The sequence below is a fragment of the Pituophis catenifer genome, unplaced genomic scaffold (genome assembly GCF_029215685.1).
Source record: "Pituophis catenifer annectens isolate HBS135680 unplaced genomic scaffold, rPitCat1.0.hap2 SCAF_1, whole genome shotgun sequence".
Classification (NCBI taxonomy): domain Eukaryota; kingdom Metazoa; phylum Chordata; class Lepidosauria; order Squamata; family Colubridae; genus Pituophis; species Pituophis catenifer.
Genome location: NW_027256881.1, coordinates 331,220,844 through 331,244,120, shown reverse-complemented (window position 1 = coordinate 331,244,120; position 23,277 = coordinate 331,220,844). Strand labels below are relative to the sequence as shown.

The window sequence follows — 23,277 nt, the reverse complement described above, 5'->3', positions numbered from 1 at the left end:
AAGTCAGCTGGAATTAAGCAGAAACTTCCTAACAGTGAGAACAATTAACCAGTGGAACAGCTTGCCTTCAGAAGCTGTGGGTGCTCCATCACTGGAGGCTTTTAAGAAGAGACTGGACAGCCACTTGTCTGAAATGGAATGGGGTCTGCTGCTTGAGCAGGGGTTGGACTAGACGACCTCCAAGGTCCCTTCCGGCTCTACTCTGATTGCCGTGATCCTTGGGAATCGCAGTTCTCCATCCCTACGGCTACCTCGCGCCTGTCTCTGCCGCTCCCCCCCCCCCCTTAGTTATTGCAGGGCTCGACTGACACGCCGGGAGCTCCAAGTCTCGTTTTCTCCACAAGGGAAAGATCAGATCAGCTGATTCCCCACCAGCCAATGCAGGCCGGGGGATTTCCGCCTCCCGCACGGTCCGGCCTTTCCTCCAAACGTCGGGACCACTTTCCACCCTGCGGACGAGCTCGGAGAGGCATGGAGGAAGAGCAGGAGCAGGAAGAGGAGGCAGCATGGACGAATCCAGCATCTTGAGGCGCCGAGGGCTGCAGGTGAGGAGGAGGGTGGGAGAGTGGAGATCCATCGCGGGCAGGTATAAAGATGTGGCAGAACCTAAGAAAACCAGATACGCCGGGGAGGAGGAAAGGATCTCCCTCGATTCCTAGCTGAAGACCCCACTAGGCGCGCCCGCAGATCTCCTGGTCTCTTTTCTGCAAACCGATCTGCTGCGCTTTTGCAGGGTGTGCCTGAGGGAGGGGGCAGAATTGATTGTGGGGGGGGGGGAGGAAAGCAGAAGGCGAGTGTGCAAGGAAGGCACTGAGAAGGTGGCTGGGTGGGCGGGCGGGCGAGGGTGTCTACCAGCGTGGGCATCTTTTCGCCGGGGAGGGCTCGGGAGAGCACTGTTGCAAAAGCGGGGCGTGTTTCGTGCCGGCTGGACGTTCCCAACGACTGGCGGTAAGGGGCGCTGGTGAGCTTCCGCGAAAAAAGCAACTCGCTCCTCTTCTTCCCGCTCGATTCCCCCTTTGGCTCCTGCGTTGGGCAAGCGGGATCTGGGTGCCTGCGGCTGTCTCGAGCCGAAACGCTCGGTGGCTTTTCTGCCCTCTCTGCTTTTTTTATATGGGGTTCCCCATCGGGGCTGCGCCATACTGAAGAACACGCCTTGAAAAGTGGATGAAAAGCGCAGAAAAGCGCAGGGAATGTTGTGGCGGTCCCCACCCTAAGAAGAGAAACATGCTGGAAATCCTTGGAGTAGTGGTTGTCAACCTTCCTTAATGCTGCGACCCTTTTATACAGTTCCTCATGTTGTGGTGACCCCCAACAATAAAATTATTCCTAAAACCATTGAAAATATGTGTTTTCTGATGGTCTTAGGCGACCCCTGTGAAAGGGTCATTCGACCCCCAAAGGGGTCCCGACCCACAGGTTGAGAACCACTGCCTTGGAGGAATAGGAAGGAAATTCCTGGTTTCTTAGTGGCTTTGAGAATTTGGTTCAGTCCAGTGTTTTCTGGGGCACCAGCGAAATAGAGAAGATTTGGCCACTTCAGTTAAGGTGGGGGGGTGGCTGAGCCATCTCCATCCACTATTCTCTGATATTTATTTATTTATTTATTTATTTATTCAATTTATATGCCGCCTTTCTCCGGAGACTCAGGGCGGCTTACAATGCATTTAAAAACAAAAAACACACAAAAAAACCCCAAAAACCATTATATATCCAGTATCCAGTATTTGAGATCACGGGTCCTAAATCATCAAATTATTTACTCTGTAAATATGCACCAGGAGTAGATCTTTTTCAATCATTTACTGTTTATTCGTTTAAAGCAAAAATAAATAAATAAATGCAGGCAGGGGCCTGAAACTGCATATTCAGCAATATTTATAAATGCCAATAACTTTAGATAAATGAAACCTAACAGCTAAGAGTCAGAGCTGATATGAACAAGCTAAAATGGGGCTAAATGAAATAGCTCCCGAAATGCATGTTTGCTTACTTATTAAATTTATGTGCCACCCATCTCACTGTCAAATGAGTTCAGGTGGTTTACCGCGTCATAAAACAACAATATAAAACAATGAGCATGTTAAAGACATTAAAAATTAAAACATGAAATGTTAACAAAAAGTAGATAAGAAAGGAACAAACACACAAATGGGGTGGAAGTGGGATCTTCTTAATGTACTAGCCACCTCCTTCTGAGTGGGATGCCTCCTTGGGGCCCCAGACCAATTAGAGTCAGGTTTTAAGGCCCTTTTGGAAGGCCAAGAAAGTGAGGGGAGGCAGGTCTCACCTTGAGGGTCATTATATTTCAAAGGGCGAGACCAGTGGTGAAATCCAATTTTTTTTACTACTGGTACTGTGGGCGTGGCTTGCGCGTGGTGTGACGGGTGTGGCAGGGGAAGGATACTGCAAAATCCCCATTCCCACCCCACTCTGGGGCCAGCCAGAGGTGGTATTTGCTGGTTCTCCGAACTACTCAAAATTTCTGCTACCAGTTTGCCAGAACCTGTCAGAACTTGCTGGATTTCACCCCTGGGCGAGACCCATGTCAGAAAAGACTCTTTTCCTAGACCCCGCTGCTGAAATTCCTTGACTGATGGGGTCTGCAGCATGCCCCTTCTGAGATGGTTCCTCAGGTAGCTTGGACCCATGCCATAAAGGGCTTTAACGGTGATAACCAACACGAATTGAACCTGGAAACAAACCAGCAACCAGTGCATTTCATGCAACAGTAGTGTTACGTGGGCCTTCCTACGGGGCTCCAAGAACTGTCCACACTGCTGCATTCTATGCCAGCAGTAGCTTCCAAATATCTTCAAGGATAGCCCCATGTAGAGTGCATTGCAGTAGTCCAAACATGAGATGACCAGAGCATGAGTGATTGAGTGCAGGGCCTCCATGATTTTGGAGAGGATGCAACTGGTGCACAACATGAAGTTCTGCAAAAATTCTCCTAGCCACAATTGCTACTTGCTCATTGAGTTTAGGAGAACTGCCAGATTGTACGCAGGGTCTGTTTGAGGCAGTGCAACCCCATCCAGAACTCCCAGATCCTGAAGTTCCACACTTCCATAGCCACTTAGTCTTACCAGGGTTCAGCCTGTTGTCCCCCATCCAGACTCCCAAGCCTCCAAGCTCTGTGAGAGGGCAATGATAGCAACTCTGCTGTCATCACAAAGGAGAATATTTGTAGCTCAAGCTTGAAAGGAGGGGTCCTTGGTGCTGTCTGAGCTTCGTTTATTTTTGCAGAGAATAGAGTAGAATAGAGTAGAGTAGAATAGAATAGAATAGAATAGAATAGAATAGAATAGAATAGAATAGAATAGAATAGAATAGAATAGAATAGAATAGAATAGAATAGAATAGAATAGAATTCTTTATTGGCCAAGTGTGATTGGACACAAGGAATTCATCTTTGGTGCATATAAAAAAAAATACAAATTAGGTAACTTCATCAGTGTTAATGGTTGCATGCTGGGGAATTCTGGGAGTTGAAGTCCACAAGTCTTAAAAGTTGCCAAGTTTGGAGACTCCTGGAATAGAAAATTGGAAGATCCACAGGGCCAGTATACCAAGCATAGCTAAATTGTCTGAACAGTGACAATGACTGAAGAGTTTCAGATCTGAGATTTGTGTTTTATATACCGTACATGCTGGGCACCTATCTGGTTCGGATTTTTGGAAGCTGTGGTCCAATGTATCTGAAAAGCTCCAGTTTGGGAAAGTTTAGCTAATCTACTTTGCAGATTTGTGACAAAAATGAGAGATAAGTGGTAGCTGAATGCCTACATTTGAAAACTTCTTTCCCCTGAAGTGATGGGAATCTGCTTCTGCCAGTCAGTCAGAGCACCGATGATGTTACCTAGTTGGGTAATAAAACATATGTAAACAAACAACCAAGCTCAGAGAGCACCAAGGCCTCCATAGCCAGAGTATATCAACATGGGAACTTATTTTTTTTTTCTCCTCAAAGGCCTCATTCATCCGAAAACGATGTTTATTTACAGCTACCATATCTGGACTAAGAGATCCAGCTGAGAAATGCAGATAATGACACCTCTTTGCTGCCATCTGGCGCCCATATAGATTTGTTCAGCCCAGATACCATATAGCAGAAATCCTCAACCCCCAGGCTGCATCTGTGGCCTGCTAGGAACCAGGTCACACAGCTAGAAGTGAGCGGCAGGTGGGCAAAACTGCGCAAGCACACAATCTAAGTTGCACGCTCCTCCTCGTCCATACCCTTCCCCCGGTCCATGGAAAAAATTGTCTTCCACGAAACCCATCCCTGGTGCCAAAAAGGTTCGGGACCGCTGCCTTATAGCATACTGTTCATGATTTATCTGTCAAAAACTCCATACTGTTGGGTGAAGTTAATGATGAATGTGAGTGGCATTATCCACATCTTCTTTCTTCCCTTTATCTTCTTTCTGCCACTTGCCTCTCTCTCTTCCTCCACACCAGCAGGCAGCTAAAGAAATACCTGATCACTAGCAGACTGTTTCTGAATTTAAGCCAGCTGTGCTTGTTAAATGCACTGTTTTTACTCAGGGTAAAGTCCCAATGGTGCTTTTCCAAAAGACAAGTGGGCTTTCTTGGGTTTTCCCTTGAAAATGTTTTGCTTCTCATCCAAGAAGCTTCTGAAGAAGAAGCTCCTTGGATAAGAAGTGAAACATTTTCAGGGAGAAAAACCAAGAAAGTTCAGATGCCTTTTGGAACAACCATGGCCTAGATCAGGGGTGTCAAACTCGATTTCATTGAGGGTCACATCAGGATTGTGTTTGACCTTGGGGGTGGGGGGCCAGGGGGGCATGGCCATCTTGACGTCACTCCTGTTGGGGGGGGGGGCACCTGTGGTGGCCAAGTGCTAAAGCAGGACTTCCCTCTGACCCTCCCTCCCTCTCATTATAATCTTCCTTCCTTCCTTCCTTCCTTCCTTCCTTCCTTCCTTCCTTCCTTCCTTCCTTCCTTCCTTCCTTCCTTCCTTTTCTTCTTTTTCCTTCACTCTTCACTCTCCTTTCTTCTTCCTTCCCCTCTTTCCTTTTTTTCCTTCCTTGCTATCTTCCCTTCTTTTTCTTTGTCTTTCCCTTTCTCCTTTCCTGCCCCTTCTTGGATGTTCAAATGCAAAAGGGGATTTTCTCCTTTTGTTTTGTTTTTACTTTGTTTTGCTAGCCCTCTGCCAGCGAAAATGGAGCCCCCCCCCACCCCCGAGCTCCACTTTCGCTGGCAGAGGCACTGCTGGCCGGTCCTTCCCAGGGCAGCATCTAAGCATCCCGTGAGCCGGATCCAGCCCCAGGGCCTTGAGTTTGACACCCCTGGTCTAGATGATAGACACTCAGGGTAAAGGTATTAAGTAACCCCTTTGTATCTTCTCCCCAAATAAACTGGGAGCAAATCATCCCCTTTCAGCTTGCTCTGGAGAAGACAGGAATTTTTGCTCTCATCATCCACCAAGGCAGTTCTGGTTGCCGAGAAAGTGCCCTGCAAGGGTTAAGCAAGCTGCTTCCACTGAGTTACCTTAAGGGCAGAGTCCTGCTGTTATTGGTCTTGGCAGCTCCCAGGAGCACAAGGCAGACGGTCCCCCTCTGCACCCTCTCCTGCCTGATTTAACTCATGGGAGAGCGACAGAAATTTATCTTGGCATTTCACGTGCCTCACTGCTTGGCTGAGAGTCCTGGGGGAGAAGTCCAAGCCTCAGAGATCAAAGCTTCAAGGGCTTCAGTGACATTTTGCCTGTCACTGAGAGACCAATCTCAGCCACAAGACAGAAACATGGACCTGACAGCAATGAGCAAGCAAGAAGACCAAGGTTATTTGCCCCCCCTTTTTTTTTTTGTTTTCAAATGTGGGTGGAGGTTGCAGGCAAAGATGTCCACAATCATGTAAGAGTTGGCATAACTAGGAAAGAACTTGCCCAAATTATACTCCTGTCTCTTTTCTTTCTCTCTGCCTTCCTGAAATCTCCCTCTAGCTGAGCATCTTGCTTTCTTTCTACCCTAGTTGGACAGACACCTCTGGGAAGCTCACACACCCAAGGAGGGAGATACGCTACTGTTTCTCAGAGGAACTGATGTTCAGACATTTTTTTTTTAAAATTTGATTTATATGCCGCCCTTCTCCAGAGACTCAGGGCGGCTTACAATGTGCTAAGCAATAGCCTTCATCCTTTTTGTATATTTATACAAAGTCAGCTTATTGCCCCCACAACTGGGTCCTTAATTTACCTACCTTAGAAAGGATGGAAGGCTGAGTCAACCTTGAGCCTGGCGAGATTCGAACCTGCAGTAATTGCAGGCAGCTGGTCTTAATAACAGGGTGCTTTAGACCACTGTACTACCAAGGCTCTACATTGATATCTGTAGCCCTGTTGATGGACCTCTTCAAATCTGTTACAAGATTCCTTTCCTTTCCTTTCCTTTCCCTTTCCCTTTCCCTTTCCCTTTCCCTTTCCCTTTCCCTTTCCCTTTCCCTTTCCCTTTCCCTTTCCCTTTCCTCCTCCTCCTCCTTCCCATAGATTTTTCCAATCCAAGTCCACAATAATCAACTTCCTGCTATTCAGAAGCCCCCAGACCACAAAAAGGAACTGCTGTCCCCATTTGACCCTAAAGTCAACTGGTGTTGAATAGAGAGGTTCGTTTTAGACATCATAACTAGTAGCCTTGAATGGAGATGATGCAAGAAGATCTAGATACAATTGTTGGTTAGTCCCAGAATTACACCATCTGCTTTTTGGTTTGGAACTTCAGGGCATTCTGGGTGTAGACAGGCCTTGCATGGAATCTGAGATGAGGATTGTTCAGGCTACACCCACCTCTTTCTTAAGTCAGGCTGTTCCACAGCTAGTGGCAAGTGGAGTGTGACATCATTGGTTGCCATGGCAAACGCTTCCTGCAGTTTCTTGCCATCCCAGAATGGTTAAAAAGCAAGACAGCATTGGAAGGGGATGCTTTGGAGGAAAAAATGAATAGCAAAAAGGCAGCTTTAAGAGTTCTTCCATGAAAGTTGAGCATTTTTAAGCATTGGGTACATAAGGTGTTCGTGAGACATCGCATAGGCATGTGCTTAGGAGTACTTTTCTCAGTGAATGCACTTTGTGCATGAAATGTGCGAGCTGGATACTAATATAAAAATAGCTAAGTTCATACATCATATGGTGGTTAAGCCATTCTGGGGCTCTGGAGCTACACACAGGCAATGAAGCCAGCTGTGGTCACCAGAGACTTCTAGTCTTAACCAAAGTGGAAATTTTAATGTGAAGGGGAAATTATTAGACATATGGCTGGGGGGTATCTATTCTAACTGTGCTTAATTTTAATTAAATACAAAGCCAAGCCAATGTTATTTCGTTTTTGCCCTGGCTTTCCCTATTACTATTACTGTCATGAAGCCTAAAAATCAAGTCTGTCTCTTGGATTGGAATTGACCTTAAACCAAAAGCAAGCATACCACATTTGGCTTATTATTTGGTATGTGAAAGGAGCCAACATTTTCTTTATATTTCTTCTTCTCATTCAAAACTTCCTTGTTTTTGATAAGGATCCCAGGATTTTGTTGGAAAAGGCAACAGTTTCCCCTTTTCTCTACAGCATCTCTACAGCAAATTCTGACAATATATTTGAGAAGAGAAGGAAACACAGTAGGGAATTGTGTACCAAAGGGCTTGTGATATTATTCCATTTTAACAAAAACAATGCACAGTCACCTTGGACTGATTCATTAATTGTGGGAGAAGTTTTTTGTGTCACCAAATACTGTTCTGTTTCAAAATGTTTATATTCCACCCTTAAATAAAACCACTTCCAGTTTGGTTTGTGATAAAGGATTAAGATCATCTTTCCCAATCCACTTTTTAAAGAGTTACTAAAAATTCAGAGTTATTTTTGGATGTTTAGGAACTAGAAATAAACATTAATTTCTTCCTAAAAGCCCATGGAGACTTTAAAAAGTAGCCCTGAGGCACTTTTTGAAATGTCTGTCAAAACTCTAACAGCAACTCCCAAATAAGAAAGCTAGATTTTCACAAAGTCTCATTAATTAAGTTAATTCCAAAGAATTAATTCCACTGGAACACATCTTCAGTTTTCAGCCACCATTTATCTGTGAGTTGATGACTTTCATGCTCTTTTGAATTGTCTTTTAATTAAGCAGGAAGTTTCCTATCCATTAGTGGCATTATGAAAAGAATATCTGTCTGTTCTTGCCCTACCATATTTTGAAAATGCCCACTCCTGTTTCCAGATTCAGTGAATTCTGTTATTCCTGGAATAACAGAAATTATTCCTGGAAGCCAGTCCTCTTTCTGGAAGAAGAGAATCCTTCCTAGGAGTGGATGAATTCTGTTCTCCACTTGATAGCCATTACTTGTGGATTCATACATGCTAGAGTGGTTTGAGACAGAAAAAAAGTCTTTGGGATTCAAAATCAAGATCCTAAGCCAAAGGCTCTTCTATTACAAACAAGCTTTATCAGTTCAGGTGAGGTTACGTAGCTTCCTAATCTTGATTAGTTGTCTTGGTGAGATTCTTTGTGGTTTGACAGTTATGTAAACCCAAGCTCGTTGCTTAATTGACCATCCAGGATATTGTGTGTGAGCCCAGAAAATGGACTGATTCAGTAATCAGGTGATGCGTGTTGTGAGAATACAGCCAGAAAGTGGGGAAAAGATTGTAAGTACTGGTTAGCTCTTAACTTGTATGATTTCTGCTTTAAACCTTTTCTTTGCTAATTGGGAGTTAAGACTCAGGGCGGCTTATAATGCGTTAAGCAATAGCCTTCATACTTTTGTATATACCTGCTTAGTAGGGCTTTTGGCCCCCCCAAGCGGTGTTCTTTTTTATACAAAGTCAGTTTATTGCCCCCACAATCTGGGTCCTCATTTTACCTACCTCGGAAGGATGGAAGGATGAGTCAACCTTGAGCCTGGTGAGATTTGAACTCGCAGTAATTGCAGGCAGCTGGCAGCTAAGTGCTACTTAACAGAACTTTAGTCCGCTGCACCACCTAGACTCCTCCCCCTCCCCCAATTTTTTTTTAAGATGGCTTCCTAGGTAATTTGCATTTGAAATTTTAATGTGAAAGAAGAGGGAAATTAAAGAATATGTAATACATTTAAATTCAATTAATTTAGGTTTTGCTTTGCCTTGCCCATTTTTTGAGGCTGGGCCATACAGCGTAGAGCATCATGGGGAAGATTAGACTTGATGCAACCCTAGGTATCTCTCCCCATTCCCCCCCCCCCCAAAGGAAGTGCTTCCTGCTTTTACAATCTAGGACTTTTGAAAGACTCCATTTAACTCAACTCTTTCTTATGGAAAAAGGCAAATTGACATGCTAGCCATCACCCACTCCAGATGCACAAATATAGGTTCCCTATGCCAGTCTGGATTTTTTTACAAATTTGCTATATTAGACTAAGTTGGAATTCTATAGATTTTAAGGTCCTATGGGAATCTAGACATTATCTAGCATGAATCAGGAAACATGTTAAGCCAAGCTTACTAGATGCCTCAGCCCATTCACTGACGTTTTCTATACTAGCCACCTTGGTAGTAAATTTATTCCATCTACAGCAAGATGTTCTTCCCTCTTGTTTATTTTTACTTGACTGCAGGAATATTGTAGTGTAGAAGCCATCTCTCATTTTATCCAACAATACGGTGGTAGGCAGGGTTGAATGAGAGAAATTGGCTCATAGTCACCCAGTAAGTATTGCTAGCTGAGGACCTGAACAAAGATTGTATAGAGGGAATGCTCTTATGGAACATAAGCAGTGTATTTTTTTTCTTTCCTAACAAGTACAAAGAGCATGTTCTTGCTGAAAAATCTGGCGCAAGAATCCCAGGAAAGGAACATAACAGTAACAGAGTTGGAAGGGACCTTGGAGGTCATGTAGTCCAACCCCCTGCTCACACAGGAGACCTGTACTAGGGATTCGAACCGCCGAACTGCTGACCTTTCTGATCGACAAGCTCAGTGTCTTAGCCACTGAGCCACCTAGTCAGGCTAGTCAGCTGCATCTTGAATAACCCTCATTTGTCGAGTGAAGAGAAACACTTACCACTTTTCCCATTCATCCATTCAGGCCAGCAGGAAGCTAAAAGAGCAAAAGGTTAACAGTGTTGGAAGGGACCTTGAAGGTCTTCTAGTCCAACCCCCCCCCCTGCTCAAGTGGGGAACTTTATACCACACCAATACTTTGTACCATTTCAGGCTAAGATTTGGGGAGTCTGAGCAAAGGCAAAGAAACAAGATATGGGTAATACAGAAGCGATGTAAACACTCTTTTATTTTCTCTTTTCTTCGTCCAGAAGGAGCTGAGCCTGCCACGCCGAGGGAAGATGTGAGTAAAGGGCAACCAGCCCAATTTTTTCTTCATAGGCTTCATTTTCATTCTCCCCTTTGGAGCTTCATTCATTTTCCATGTTCCATGTAGCTGAGCCTCTTGTGTAAACTGCATTGGGGCCACCTGCTTGAAGAGGGATCCACAAAGATCCAGAGAGCTTTGTGGACACCCACAAGTGCAAAACCATGTAAAAAAGAGGCTGGGTTTGATTGCAAAGCTGTGGGTGCCCTCTTAATTTTGTTGACTCCCTCCCTTGTGTGGACACTCGTTATTTTGCTACTTACAAGTGGTTCAATGGTGAAATCTAAAATTTGTTACTACCGGTTCTGCGGATGTGGTTTGGTGGGGGAGTAATTTGACTGGGTGGGTGTGACCATTTTTTTTTTTTAACTTTTAAAACCATTTTTTCTACAACCTCTTCAGCGAAGAGGTTGTAAAAAAATGCTTTCAAAAGGCTCTGATGATCAGGCAACTCAGCTTGGATCGTCAGAGGCATTTAAAAGAAAAAAAGGGTTTTTTTTTCTTTTAAAAGCCTTTGACGATCCCAGCTGAGCCACACGATCATCAGAGGCTTATTTTTATTTTTAAAAGCATTTTTTCGGCCAAAGAGGTTGTAGTTAAAATGCTTTTTTTTTAAAAAAAAAAAGCCTCTGATGATTGCGGTACTCAACTGGGCATGGGGGGGGGGCGCAGGGATTTTTGCTACCGGTTCGCCGAACCACCCGCCTCCATTGCTACCAGATCGGGCGATCTGGTCCGAACCGGGAGCATTTCATCCCTGAAGTGGTCTTTGCTTGGCAACCACTTATTCAGTGACTGCTCAAAGTTACGACAGCGCTGAACAAGTGACAGTTATGACCAGTTCTTAAATTTCCAGCCGTCAAAGCATCTCCAAGATCACATGATCACAATCAGGGCATTCGGTGACCGGCTCACAATTATGACATTGAAGCATCCCATAGTCATGTGATCGACATTTGCAACTTTCACTGCTGGTTTCTGACAAGCAGAGTCAATGGAATAGCTGGCACGAGATCCCAAAGTGTGATTATGTGAAGTTGTGCTTAACAATGGTGCAGGATTCTCTTAATGACGGCCACAGGAAGCACCGGAAGTGCTGTCGCTAAGCAGCATGATCACATGACATGACTTTACAGCTCTGTTGCTTAGCGATGGAAAATCTGAACCCAATTACCATAGTTAACAAAAAACTACCTGTATTTGTTTTTCTGTCAGCTGCATCTTAATTATTTATTTTATTTATTATTAAATTTCTTTTGTTTCCCATCTCACCCACGCGTTACAAGAATAGAGAAGTTCTGCTTTCTTGGGCCACAAAAAAATAGCGTTCCATTTCTGGCATTGGCTGGTCAAATAATTTGGGTAGCCCATAGAGGGGCCAGGAAGGAAACCAGTCTCACTCTCTGATACTAGACACCGATGGCCTCTAAGAACATTTTGCTATTTTAGATTTAGATTTTTAGATTTTATTACACTTCTATACCGCCCTTCTCCCAAAGGACTCAAAGCCATCTTAAAACACATATACACTTTCAAAATTTAAAAACAATTTAAAAACAAATATATAAATGTGGCCCACCAAATTAAAAGCTAACAGACACCCAATTTAAAATTCCTATTAGGCCAGCCCGGCTTGTTGGAATAAAAGAGTCTTCAGGGCGCGGCGAAAGGTACGCAGGTCGGGGATCATACGAACCTCTAGGGCAGCTCATTCCAGAGGGCTGGTGCCCCCACAGAGAAGGCTCTCCCCCTGGGTGTCGCCAGTCGACATTGGCCGACGGCACCCTGAGGAGCCCCTCTGTGTGGGAGCGTATTGGCCGGTGGGAGGCTATCGGTGGCAGAAGGCTATCACGTTATCTTCATCACTGATAGAAGTTGTCCTGAAAGATCTTTGAATATTAGTATTATTAGAAGTTGTCCTTTTGTTTAATGACGGGTTTGCACCACACTTCGTGGCAGATTATTCTGCTTAATTGCTTTGTGAAGCAGTTGTGTCTGTAGCTGTCCAATTTACTTTTAGTATTCCTGTAAATCTAAGCGGGGGAGGAGGGGTGGAATTGTCCATAGAAAGATGACGGCAACAATGGGTTGGTTTCACAGAGCATTTAATACTCTCCTATTGTCCCTCTATCTTTTGTTAGAATGTTTTGGGTTTTGAAAATAATCTACGAAGAATTGTCATCCGATGTGCAAATGTACTTCCTACTCTGAAGGTTATTGGACTGGATACCAATCGTGCTGAGCATTGCATTCTTATTAAATCACAATCTTGGCTCCCCTTCCCCGTTTTTTTATTATGCAGAGCTGTTGTTTTCTTTGTAAACTGGCTTTTGACACACATCTGCGGGTGGGAGATGTGGATGACAGTATGATCTCAAAAAACACAGAACAATTAAATATCTCAGTCTTAGGTGTGGAAAGTACTGAATATGTTTTCCTGGGCAACTTGCTGTAATGCACACCCAAGAGAAGAGTTCCTCTATCGAGGTAGAGAGTGCTTTCTTCAACATTAATTTTGAACTTGTAGGTACAGGTAAGTCCTCGACTTACAACCATGTAACGACCGTTCAAAGTGCAATGGTACTGAAAAAAGTGACTTATGACTGGTCCTTGCCATCATCGTAGCATCCACATGGTTGCATGATCAAAATTTGGGCACTTGGCAACCGGCATGAATCTATGATGGTTGCAGGGTCCTGAGGTCATGGGAATCACCATTTGTGACTTTCCCAGTCAGGTTCCAGCAAACAAAGTCAATGGAGAAAGTTGGATTCGTTTAATGACCGTATGATTCACTTAACAACTGCAGTGATTGCTTAACACTGGCACAAAACATTGTAAAATGAGATATGACTCGCTTAACAACTGCCTTGCTTAGCCACAGAAATTCGACTCCCAATTGTGGTTAAGTCAAGGCCAGCCTGTACATCCATAATCTGGAGAAGTAGTCATGGCATATGAAGTATCTCTGTGCATATCTCTTTATTTCCTTTTATAGTGACTTCAATAAACCAATCGACCTATGGCCTTCTGGAAACCAACCTAAGGATCAGAAAATGCCTATTTGAAACAGAACAGCTTTTTGTACATATGCAGGAAGTGCTTTTTAAAAAATATATTTATTGGCATTTTGAAATAGCATGACATGCCTGGTCTATGATCATAATAAAGATTGGCCTGATTTGATTAAATGGTATTAAGCCCCACTGCTGGTTAACATCATCATTTATTTGAGCTCTGCTGTGATTTTCTACTTAAAAAGGGGTTCAAGGCAGTTGAGATTAGCACCTGTAGGAAACCAGTGGTGGGTTGCCGCCGGTTTGCACCAGTTCTATAGAACCGGTAGTAAAACCGGCAGGAGGCTCCGCCCACCGACCCCGATGTCATCAAAATGCTTCTGCGCATGCGCAGAAGCTTCTGTGTGCGGCCCCATTGCGAAACAGTAGTAAAGGTAAGTAGAACCCACCTCTGTAGGAGACCTTCAGTCTCTTCCCTGCTACAGGTAGTCCTCAATTTACAACGTTTCATTTAGTGACTATTCAAAGTTACAACAACACTGACTGAATAAAGTGACTTATGACCATTTTTCACCCTTACGACTATTACAGCATCCCCACGATCATGTGATCAAAATTCAGATGCTCGTCAACTGACTCACATTTCTGACTGTTGGCGTGTCTCGGTCACCCGATCCCCTTTCACTTAAAACAACCGTGTTGCTAATTTAACTTCTGCAGTGGGGTCCCCTTAACAACGGTGGCAAGAAAGGTGGTAAAACGGGGCAAAACTCACTTAACAACCGAAATGTGGGGCTTAATTGCGGTCGTAAGCCAAGGACTATAGCTGTACGGTACCAAACCCTGGAAAAAGCATTAAAAAAAAGCCGTGCCTCACTCTTTTCTTAGCATTGTCGATCAGAAAGGTTGGCAGTTCGGCGGTTCGAATCCCTAGTGTAGGTCTCCTGCGTGAGCAGGGGGTTGGATTAGATGACCTCCAAGGCCCCTTCCAACTCTGTTAGTGTTAATGTTACATTCTTCCAAAAAGGGTCAGCATTTCTGGTCAGCTAGAAATTACCACCAGCTGTGGAAATTTGGTATTATGGGAGGGGGGGCAAGAACTGTACATATGCTGCTAACCTTCCCGGCCCCAGAGTCTGTTTCACCCCCTTTTAAAGTCGGGGGCTAAGATTGGGGAGAGGAATAGCTCCGCGCGCGCGCGCGGAGGGCTCTTCCGCCGTCCCCCCTTTTCCCCTCCGAGGGCCGCGGGGGAGGAGTGGCAGGTGGGCGGGCAGCGGGGGAAGCCGGCGAGCAGCCTCGCCTCCTTTCTTGCGGCTGGTTCCCTCTCACTTGCTGCCCGACCGGGTTGGCGGGCAGAGAGAGAGAGAGACGAGAAGGGCGCGCACCGTCGGGGCGGCAGCAACAACAATGCAAGCGCGCCGGGCCAAGCTGAAGATTCCCTCGCTGACCTTGGTGGAGTAAGTGAGGAGGGGCTGTGGAGTGGGGGGGGGGGTCCGTGGCCGGTGGCGGAGGGAGGGAGGGATTGCGGGGGGGGGAGGGAAATCTGAGATGAAGGCAATGGGTTTTTTTGGGAGGGTAAGGACGGACCGGAGGGATCGAAGCACCCGGGACAAAGCTGCGTGAGGGGGGGAGGGGGGGTGGCGCGAACGCGGGTGGGCGCTTCCCCCTTCTAGGGATTCCTTTCTTCCCCGCGCGCTCCCTCCTTCGATCCAGGGGTCTCCAATGACGCATGTTTCGGTTGCCAGGGAACCAGGTTGGAAGGGAGGGAGGGGGCGGGTTGTTCCCAAAAAGAAGCGAAGATGAGGCTCACCTTCCTTCTCCACCGTTTCCATCTCCTGGCCAGCAGCTGCTTTAAAACTGAGGTCTTCCCAGGGTCCCTATTCAGCCACCCTGTTTCTTCGCCTCGCCCCCCCCCTCCCCACTCACCCCAATAATACGTAGTTTTAACAGCACCTGCTTGAGAGTAGAAAGGAAGCAGGTGTACTAGACCTGCCAGATTCCTCTCCCTCCTGTACCTCCATCCTAAGGAAGGGAGGAAAGCCTCACCTGTTGGATTTCCGCTTGCTCTTCTACCTTTTGAAGCGTCCACCTGCCCAGTTGAGGAGCTGAAAAGGGGAGATGGAGGAAGAATGGGGTGGGAAATGTATCTTGTCTTTTTATGTGCTCCAAGAGAGCGTATGCACCAAAGACAAATTCCTTGTGTGTCCAATCACACTTGGCCAATAAAAAATTCTATTCTATTCTATTCTATTCTATTCTATTCTATTCTATTCTATTCTATTCTATTCTATTCTATTCTATTCTATTCTATTCTATTCTAATTAAGTTTTGCAAGATTAGGGATTGGTAGGCTTTCCTAATTTAAACAGCAAGAGTAGCTATGGAATCTGGTATCAGGAATCTGGTTTTTTTTTCCCAGCAGCCTTGTCAATACCTGGCAAGCCCATCTCTCCCCTGCCCTCCCCCCCACACAACACCTTCTGTTGTAATCCCTCCCACACAAATTTTACCCCCGATTACTTGATCACAAAAAAAAAACACCCGGCTTCTTGTTGTTTTGGTAATCCTTGGATTTCCATAGTTTCAGAATCACACAGCTCTGGTTTTAGGATTGTCCAGCTGAAAGAGACCTCTGAGATCATCTAGTCCAGCCCTGCCCAGGGCAGAAATTCTGACATCATCCCTGACAAATCACTCGAAAACCTCCAGTGATGGAGCCCCCACAATGCCAGAAGGCAGGCTGATTCACCACCTAATAACTGTCATTCCTCCTTATTTCAAGTGTGGATTTACTGTTTGGATCTAGTGTAAAGCTTCCAGCATAGATTCTTATCCTGCCTTCAGGAGCTGTGGACATTTTCCCTTGACAGCTTTTCATATATTTCCTGTCTCCCCTTCTTGAGGCTAAACCCACCTAATGAATCCAACTTTCATAGGATTAAGAGAGCTGAGTATGTATAGCCTCAAGTCTTTTTGTGATGGAATTTAATAAGAGGAATGAAGGAATTCAACACAGCATCATTTCAGGCTAGATAAATAAAATTGAGAACAGGGTTCAGAGTTCAAATTCTAAAGCTTGGCAAAGGATAACCCAATTTCCCTTCTAGTTGGGAATGCACTAGCATCTTTCAAGGCAGGTCATTAAGAAAGAATATACGGCTGAATATAGAGAGCCAGTTTGGTGTAGTAGTTAAGGCATCAGGCCAGAAACTGGGAAGCCGTGACTGTCTATGGAGATTCTCAGTCATCCAGGTCATGGTTGTCCCAAAGGTGCTTTTTTCAAGAGGCAACTGGACTTTCTGGGTTTTCTTTGAAGACATTTCGCTTGTCATCCAAGAAGATTCTTCAGCTCTGAGATTCTTGGATGAGAAGTGAAATGTCTTCAAAGAAAAAACAGGAAGTCCAGTTGCCTCTTGAAAAAAAAAACACCTTTGGTCCAGTTTCTAGCCCAATGCTTTAACCACGACACCAAACTGACACTCTATATTCAGCCATATATTTTTTCGTAATGATCTGCCTTGAAAGATGCTAGTGCATTCCCAACTAGTGGAGAAATTGGGTTACCCTTTGCCAAGCTTTAGAGAAAAAAACACACCTTTGGGAGATCATGAGTTCTAATCCCACCTTAGGCACAAACCCAGCTGGACGACCCTGGACCAGTCATTTTCTCTTTGGTAGTGTATTTTGGGAAATACTAGGAAAGAGGTAATAGGAAACTTCTGAAAAACTTGCCAAGAAAGCTACAGGGACTTACTCAGGAAGTCTCCAAGAACTGGAGATGAATATGGTCAGCTACAGATCATTTTGTGGCTTTTGAGCTAGTCTTACCCAGACTAGTACAGATTCTGAATGATGTCAGGTAGTCCAGGAAAGGAAAGCTGATCTGGCAGGCCCTCTTCCCTGTGCTCCCTGACACAAAACGTTGTCTTCAAGAGTGGTAGAAAGATCATTAGAACTTGAAGGAAGGATGAAGCAAGTGGATTATAGAAATGGGAGATGGCACCATTTTGTCCGATGCTCAGTATGGTAGCAACCTTCTTGGGACTGGACTTGTTGCTTAGAGCTTGAGAAGGAATTGGGGGGGGGACCAAAAGGGCCCCGCCACTGTCAGAGGAGGGTCACTGCTAGGAGACCTCTTCGCATTATTCACCCACCCTTCCTTTGGTTGCCTCTCTTCCTTTGCAGCTTGTCACCTGGTAGCCAGAGCCCGACCCTTCTCAGCCCCTGCAGTCCTTGTAGTCCTTTGACTCTGCATCCCTGGAGGTAAGAGAGACGGTGCTTGTGGAGGTGGGGAGGGCCACTGTCCCTTCGGATTCTGAGAGGAAACCTTCATTAGAAGAGGTACGGTAAATGGTGGAACCAATTTCCTACAAAGCCACCTGCATTTACATCAGGCAAGCCTGAGCGGCACATTCTGTTGCTCCTCTCACGTTCATGGCCAAGTTCTCCTCTAGTTGCATTGCTAAAAAGATTAATGAATAACATTGCTGCATAGCATTATCTCTGACGCTTGAGGAGGGGGGCTGTTGGCAAGCAGCAGAGAAACAGCAGGAAAAGGTGAACGGGCAACAGCAGTGGGAGGGGAAAGGAAAACATTGTTTACTGAGCTGTTGGACTAGGGTTGTTGTGTTAATTATGCCACGATCTGATTCTGCTTGTTCAGCTGTTTTTATCTTGATGAACTGAAAATGCATTCTGGATTGGGTCTGTTCCTTATTTCCTGCCTAAGAAATTAATTTTCCCCCATCTCACTCTAATTAAGCAACAGGGTTGTGCTTTGTATGATGGGTAGCAGGAAATGAGATTTCTCTTTGACAGCCTGAACTAAAAGGAAAGCAAACTCTTGCAAAAGGAAGGTTTCTATTGCGTTTTTGGCGTTCTCTGCAGACATTACTTAGCCCATGACTGAAACATCTGCAGGAAAACAACCAGGCTCAGAGTATACGAAAAACCCAAAAGTTTAACCCATATATTTTCTGCAATTGGAAGTTTTCTACAAAAAAAGTAGCAGGGGCTATTTTGAATCCGCTATGGGCAACCATCGTGCTCTTACAAGAGTCTTTAAGCTAGTTCACTTTTTCTGAGTACAGAGTTTGTTTCCTTTTCGGAGAAGGCAGAAGAATATTTTGAAATATTTGCATGTATTTAGAAATATATAGATTAATCATAGGCATATGTATACAGATAAAATACACAAACCCACATTAGATTTCCAGAAGGCAAACAACCTCCCCAAATGCTTGTAATTTAACTGAATTTTTTAAAAAATGTGAGCTACATTTTATTGTTCTTTCCATATGCAGAAATCTGCATCTCTCAATGGTCAAGGCTAGGTTGTAAGGCCTAGATTAATACAAGTAGAGTGAATTTTCTTTTGTTTACTCTCCACATATTGGTCATAACAGTTGTGGGTTATTTGGTTAAGTTAATGTGATCCATTATCTCTGTAATATTATGAATAATGATGGAGGCATTGCATTGGGGAATAATGAAATGTTTGCCAACAGGAACGGAAATCTGTTTTTTTCCTGTGACATTTTAGTTAGTTATATCAGGAAGAGGAAATCTTTATCTTGTTATTTTTGTAGAAACAGCACAGTGCTATTATAGGTTCATTAAAATCCTTTTAATTTGGATTTTGGGATTACTCAATATAGCAATCTAGAGGAAAAGTGAGGGGGAAAGGCTTAAATCAGTGTTTCTCAACCTTGGAAGCTTGAAGATGGGTGGACTTCAACTCCCAGAATCCCCTAGCAAGCGCTGCTGACTGGGGGATTCTGGGAGTTGAAGTACACCCATCTTCAAGCTACCAAGGTTGAGAAACACTGGCTTAAATACATTTAGAAGCTCTAAATAATAGGTATATCAATCATTGCCCTGACTTACTCATTGACCAAACAATACTGAAAGATGGGAGCAGATGGCTTCTCACCAAATAATTGGACAAAAGAGTACCTGTCATTACCCTGCTAACTTATAACTGATACGGGATAATTATTTATTGTTTGCTTTTTAAATATGAAAGGTAGGAATCGGGGAATTATCTATTAATTTGCAAAGGCAACTTCTGCTTGCCTCCCTCACTGTTTGCTTACACAGGTTGTTCATTAAAATGTATTTTATATTGGTTGTGGAATTTAGCTGTTCCTGATACAGAATTACATGAGCACAGAATTTTGATATGAGGAATGGAATAAGTCAGAGTCTTGGAAGCAATAAATTATTTCCATTTAATTCTTTTGCAACATATTCTTACATTTTGTTTTGTAAAATGTATTTTTTTTATATTTTATTTATAGATTATAGAGTTGCTTCATGAAAATCTTCTTTTCAAGGAAATTGTTTCTTTCTTATAAATGTATTTACTAGAGAATCAGATGAGTGCGGTGGTTAAGATAGTGGGCTAGAAACTAGGAGACCGTAAGTTCTAGCCCTATTTTAGGCACAAAGCTATCTGGGTGACTTTGAGCCAGCCATTCTCTCTTAGCTCTAAGAGACTTGTTTCGAAAACTGTTGCCAAAAAAACTGCAGGGACTTGTTCATGTAATCTACAAAAGTGAGGACTGACTTAAAGGCACAGAGAAAAAAAATTATTGATTAATAATCCTGTATCACAGGGGTCCCCAACCTTTCTGGCTTGGCAGACTGGTGGAGGTGGCAGGTGGCAGCAGTGTGGGGGGAGAGAGGCTGGTTTCACGTGCACGCTTTCACAAATGCAGCTTTGCGCATGTGCATACATATGTGCACTTACCTTCCACTTCCACGGCTGAGTTCTGAATGGGCTGTAGTCCGGCACAAGGCCATGGGTCAGGGGTTGGGGACCCCAGATGTACTGCATCAATTGGTGGGTCCGTGGTTCAGAGTTTAAGACACTGGGCTTGTCAGCTGGAAAGTTGACAGACCAAGTTCGAGACCCGAGCAACACGCAATGGGGTGAGCGCCCGTCCTCGCCCCAGCTCCTGTCAACCTAGCAGTTTGAAAGCGTGCAAATACAAGTAGATAAATAGGTTCCACTTTGGAGGGAAGATAACAGTGTTCCATGATGTCATGCTGGCCACATGAGGGCAGAAATATCTTTGGACAGTGCTGGTTCAATGGCCTTGAAATGGAGATGAGCACCGTCCCCTTTAGTCAGCAAAAACTAGTGGAGTAAAATCCACAGGAATTGCTTTACCTTTACTGTATCAATTGCTATAGATACAGGGGTGTCAAACTGGCGGCCCGTGGGCTGGATGCATCACGCAGAGGCTACGCCCACCCTTACTCTGCAAAGACAAAAAAATGCCGGAATATGTCACGTGGCGCAATCGAGGTTGACACCCATGCTATAGAACAGGGGTCTCCAACCTTGACAATTTTAAGCTTGGTGGACTTCAACTCCCAGAATTCCCCAGGCAGCAAAGCTGGCTGGGGAATTCTGGGAGTTGAAGTCCTCCAGGCTTAAAGTTGCCAAGGTTGGAGACCCCTGCTATAGAACATAAACAGTATAAAACATCCAGGTTCTCTTGTTGCAGATGAAGTCGGATTCTGAGCATGGACTGAACTCCAGAAAGATTCATTTGAATGATTTCCTTAACCTAAACATCCTGAGTGGTAGATGACATGTGGACACATGAGCTAGGGGGTTATTTTGCAGTTTTTGTCTGATGTGGATTCTTTTAGACAGAGTCCTGTACACGCTTTTTTGCAGCATTTTAGAAGAGGCAGCTTAGACCTTGATCTTTTTCCAACAGTTGTCCCTATGTGAACCTGCCCCACTCATATTATTTAATGATCCTATAAACTGTAGATCAAAATAAGGGAGTCACTTTAGACATTGTCCCGTCTGACACCTAGGTTCTAGGAACATAGGTGTGCTTCTGAGCAGACCTGAGTAGTTATGGTCAGCTATGGTTGGTGACTCCAGGACCCTTGTTATCTCTATGGAGCCCTTTCAGGTGAAAGAGAGATCTTTAAGGAAAGGTATTTTCAGAAATCAAAACTAAGCACCCAAGATCTGTGCTTCTGCCCACTGAACACCTGCAAGAAATTCTAGGTTCTTCCATGTACATCTAAAATCAGTGTCATGCCTCTGTAGCCCTACAATCTCAGAACTTGCATAAGACTTTGGAAAATAGAGCCGATTCCTATCAACTCTTTTTGGAAGAGAAAAAGCAAAGATATTTTTGCATCACGGTGTTTCCTTTGAAGCTTTGCAGCAGGCAGCTTCCCATTAGAATTTCCACTTCATCCTATATCCTGTCTGCCTCTCTCTGATAACCAAGGGAGGATGGCAACTTGCCACCATCATGTCCCTCCCACAACATTTTTTCAAGTTGCCCCGAAGAGCTGCCTCGTCCAACAGTACCTGATTGAACTTTCCCCTTTTTCTTTTCCTTGCTGCAAAAAGGAAGTGTGTAGGGGAAGAATAAAAGTGGGCGCCAAGTGCTGGTGTTAGTTTTTTTGATGGGAATGCTGGCTCGATCCATGAACATTGTATTGGCAACACTAGCATGATGATGTCAACCTAAGTGATGTTTGGTGGTCCTGGGGAAGTGCCTTCTCATCTATAGCAGAAAGGCAATTGCAGAGGGAGCTCTGCCGTTCTGCAAGGAGGGAACAACTAACAAAATGAAATTCAATGTAGAGAAAAGTAAAGTCTTACACTTAGGCAAGAAAAACCAAAAGTACACATATCGACTGGGTGAAACCAGGCTTAATAGCAGTAACCGTGAGAAGGATCTTGGAGTCATAGTGGACAACCAGTTAAATATGAGCTAATAGTGTACGGCAGCAGCCAAAAAAGCCAATGCAATCCTAAACTGCATTAACAGAGGGATGCAATCAAGATCAAGTGAGGTACTAATACCACTCTATAAAGCCTTAGTAAGACCACACCTAGAATACTGCATCCAGTTTTGGTCACCACACTATTAAAAAGATGTTGAGACTCTAGAAAAAGTGCAGAGGAGAGCAACCAGGATGATTAGGGGACTGGAGACTAAAACATAGGAAGAACGGTTACATGAACTGGGCATGGCTAGTCTACTGAAGAGAAGGACCAGAGGAGACATGATAGTAGTCTTCCAATATTTGAGGGGCTGCCACAGAGAGGAGGGGGATCAAGCTATTTTCCAAGGCACCTGAAGGCCAGACAAGGAATAATGAATGGAAACCGATCAAAGAGAGATTCAACCTGGAAATAAGGAATTTTTTTCTGTCAGTGAGAACAATCAACCAATGGAACAGAAGTTGCCTTCAGAAGCTGTGGGAACTTCATCACTGGAAGCTTTCAAGAACAGACTAGATTGCCATCTGTCAGAAATGGTGTAGGGAAATGTTGGCGAACTGAGTGCCAAAACGGGCATGCGCATGCATGGGGGCGGGGAGCCCAGGGGAGCGACGGAACCCGGAAGAGCAGCTCCCTAGCACGCAAGCACGGGACCACTGGAAATGGAAGAGCAGTTCCCCGGCGTGCATGCACGTACCAGGACCCTGGTTTTCCAGCTGGATGGCATGCTTGTGCGCGCCAGAACCTGGAAGAGCAACGGGTGATGGCTGGCGTGCCCGGAGAGATAGCTTTGCGTGCCACTTCTGGCACACGTGCCATAGGTTTACCATCACTGGTGTAGGGTCTCCTGCTTGGGCAGGGGGTTGGACTAGATGACCTACAACAAGGTCCCTTCCAACTCTGTTAATCTGTAACTCTCTGATAAAAGATCCCCCAAATTTCTACTACTTAAATTGAGCAAATAGAAAAATATGGGGTTGTTGATTTGTGAATTGTGGTTCAAATTGTCTCATGGGACATACTTAGGTACTCAGAAAGAAAGCAGAGAGTTAATCAACAGCAGGCAAGTACAATAACTTTAAGATGCATGGACTTCAACTCCCAGAATTCCACAGCCAGCATGATCTAGT

At 44.5% G+C, this 23,277-nt stretch overlaps 1 protein-coding gene and 1 long non-coding RNA gene across 2 annotated transcripts in view; both read left to right on the top strand.

The window, feature by feature from the left end:
• The first annotated feature begins 468 nt into the window (after positions 1 to 468).
• Positions 469 to 13,433, top strand: LOC139308247 (uncharacterized). The gene is made up of 3 exons (XR_011599717.1): positions 469 to 545; positions 10,305 to 10,336; positions 13,359 to 13,433. It is a non-coding gene; the product is annotated as an uncharacterized lncRNA (long non-coding RNA).
• A 1,351-nt stretch (positions 13,434 to 14,784) lies between these two features.
• Positions 14,785 to 23,277, top strand: part of MAST3 (microtubule associated serine/threonine kinase 3) — a 62,932-nt gene continuing 54,439 nt past the window's right edge. Inside the window, exons 1-2 of the mRNA XM_070936366.1 lie at positions 14,785 to 14,834; positions 17,563 to 17,640. Coding sequence (XP_070792467.1) covers positions 14,785 to 14,834; positions 17,563 to 17,640 — 128 coding nt within the window. The remainder of the gene's footprint in view (positions 14,835 to 17,562; positions 17,641 to 23,277) is intronic.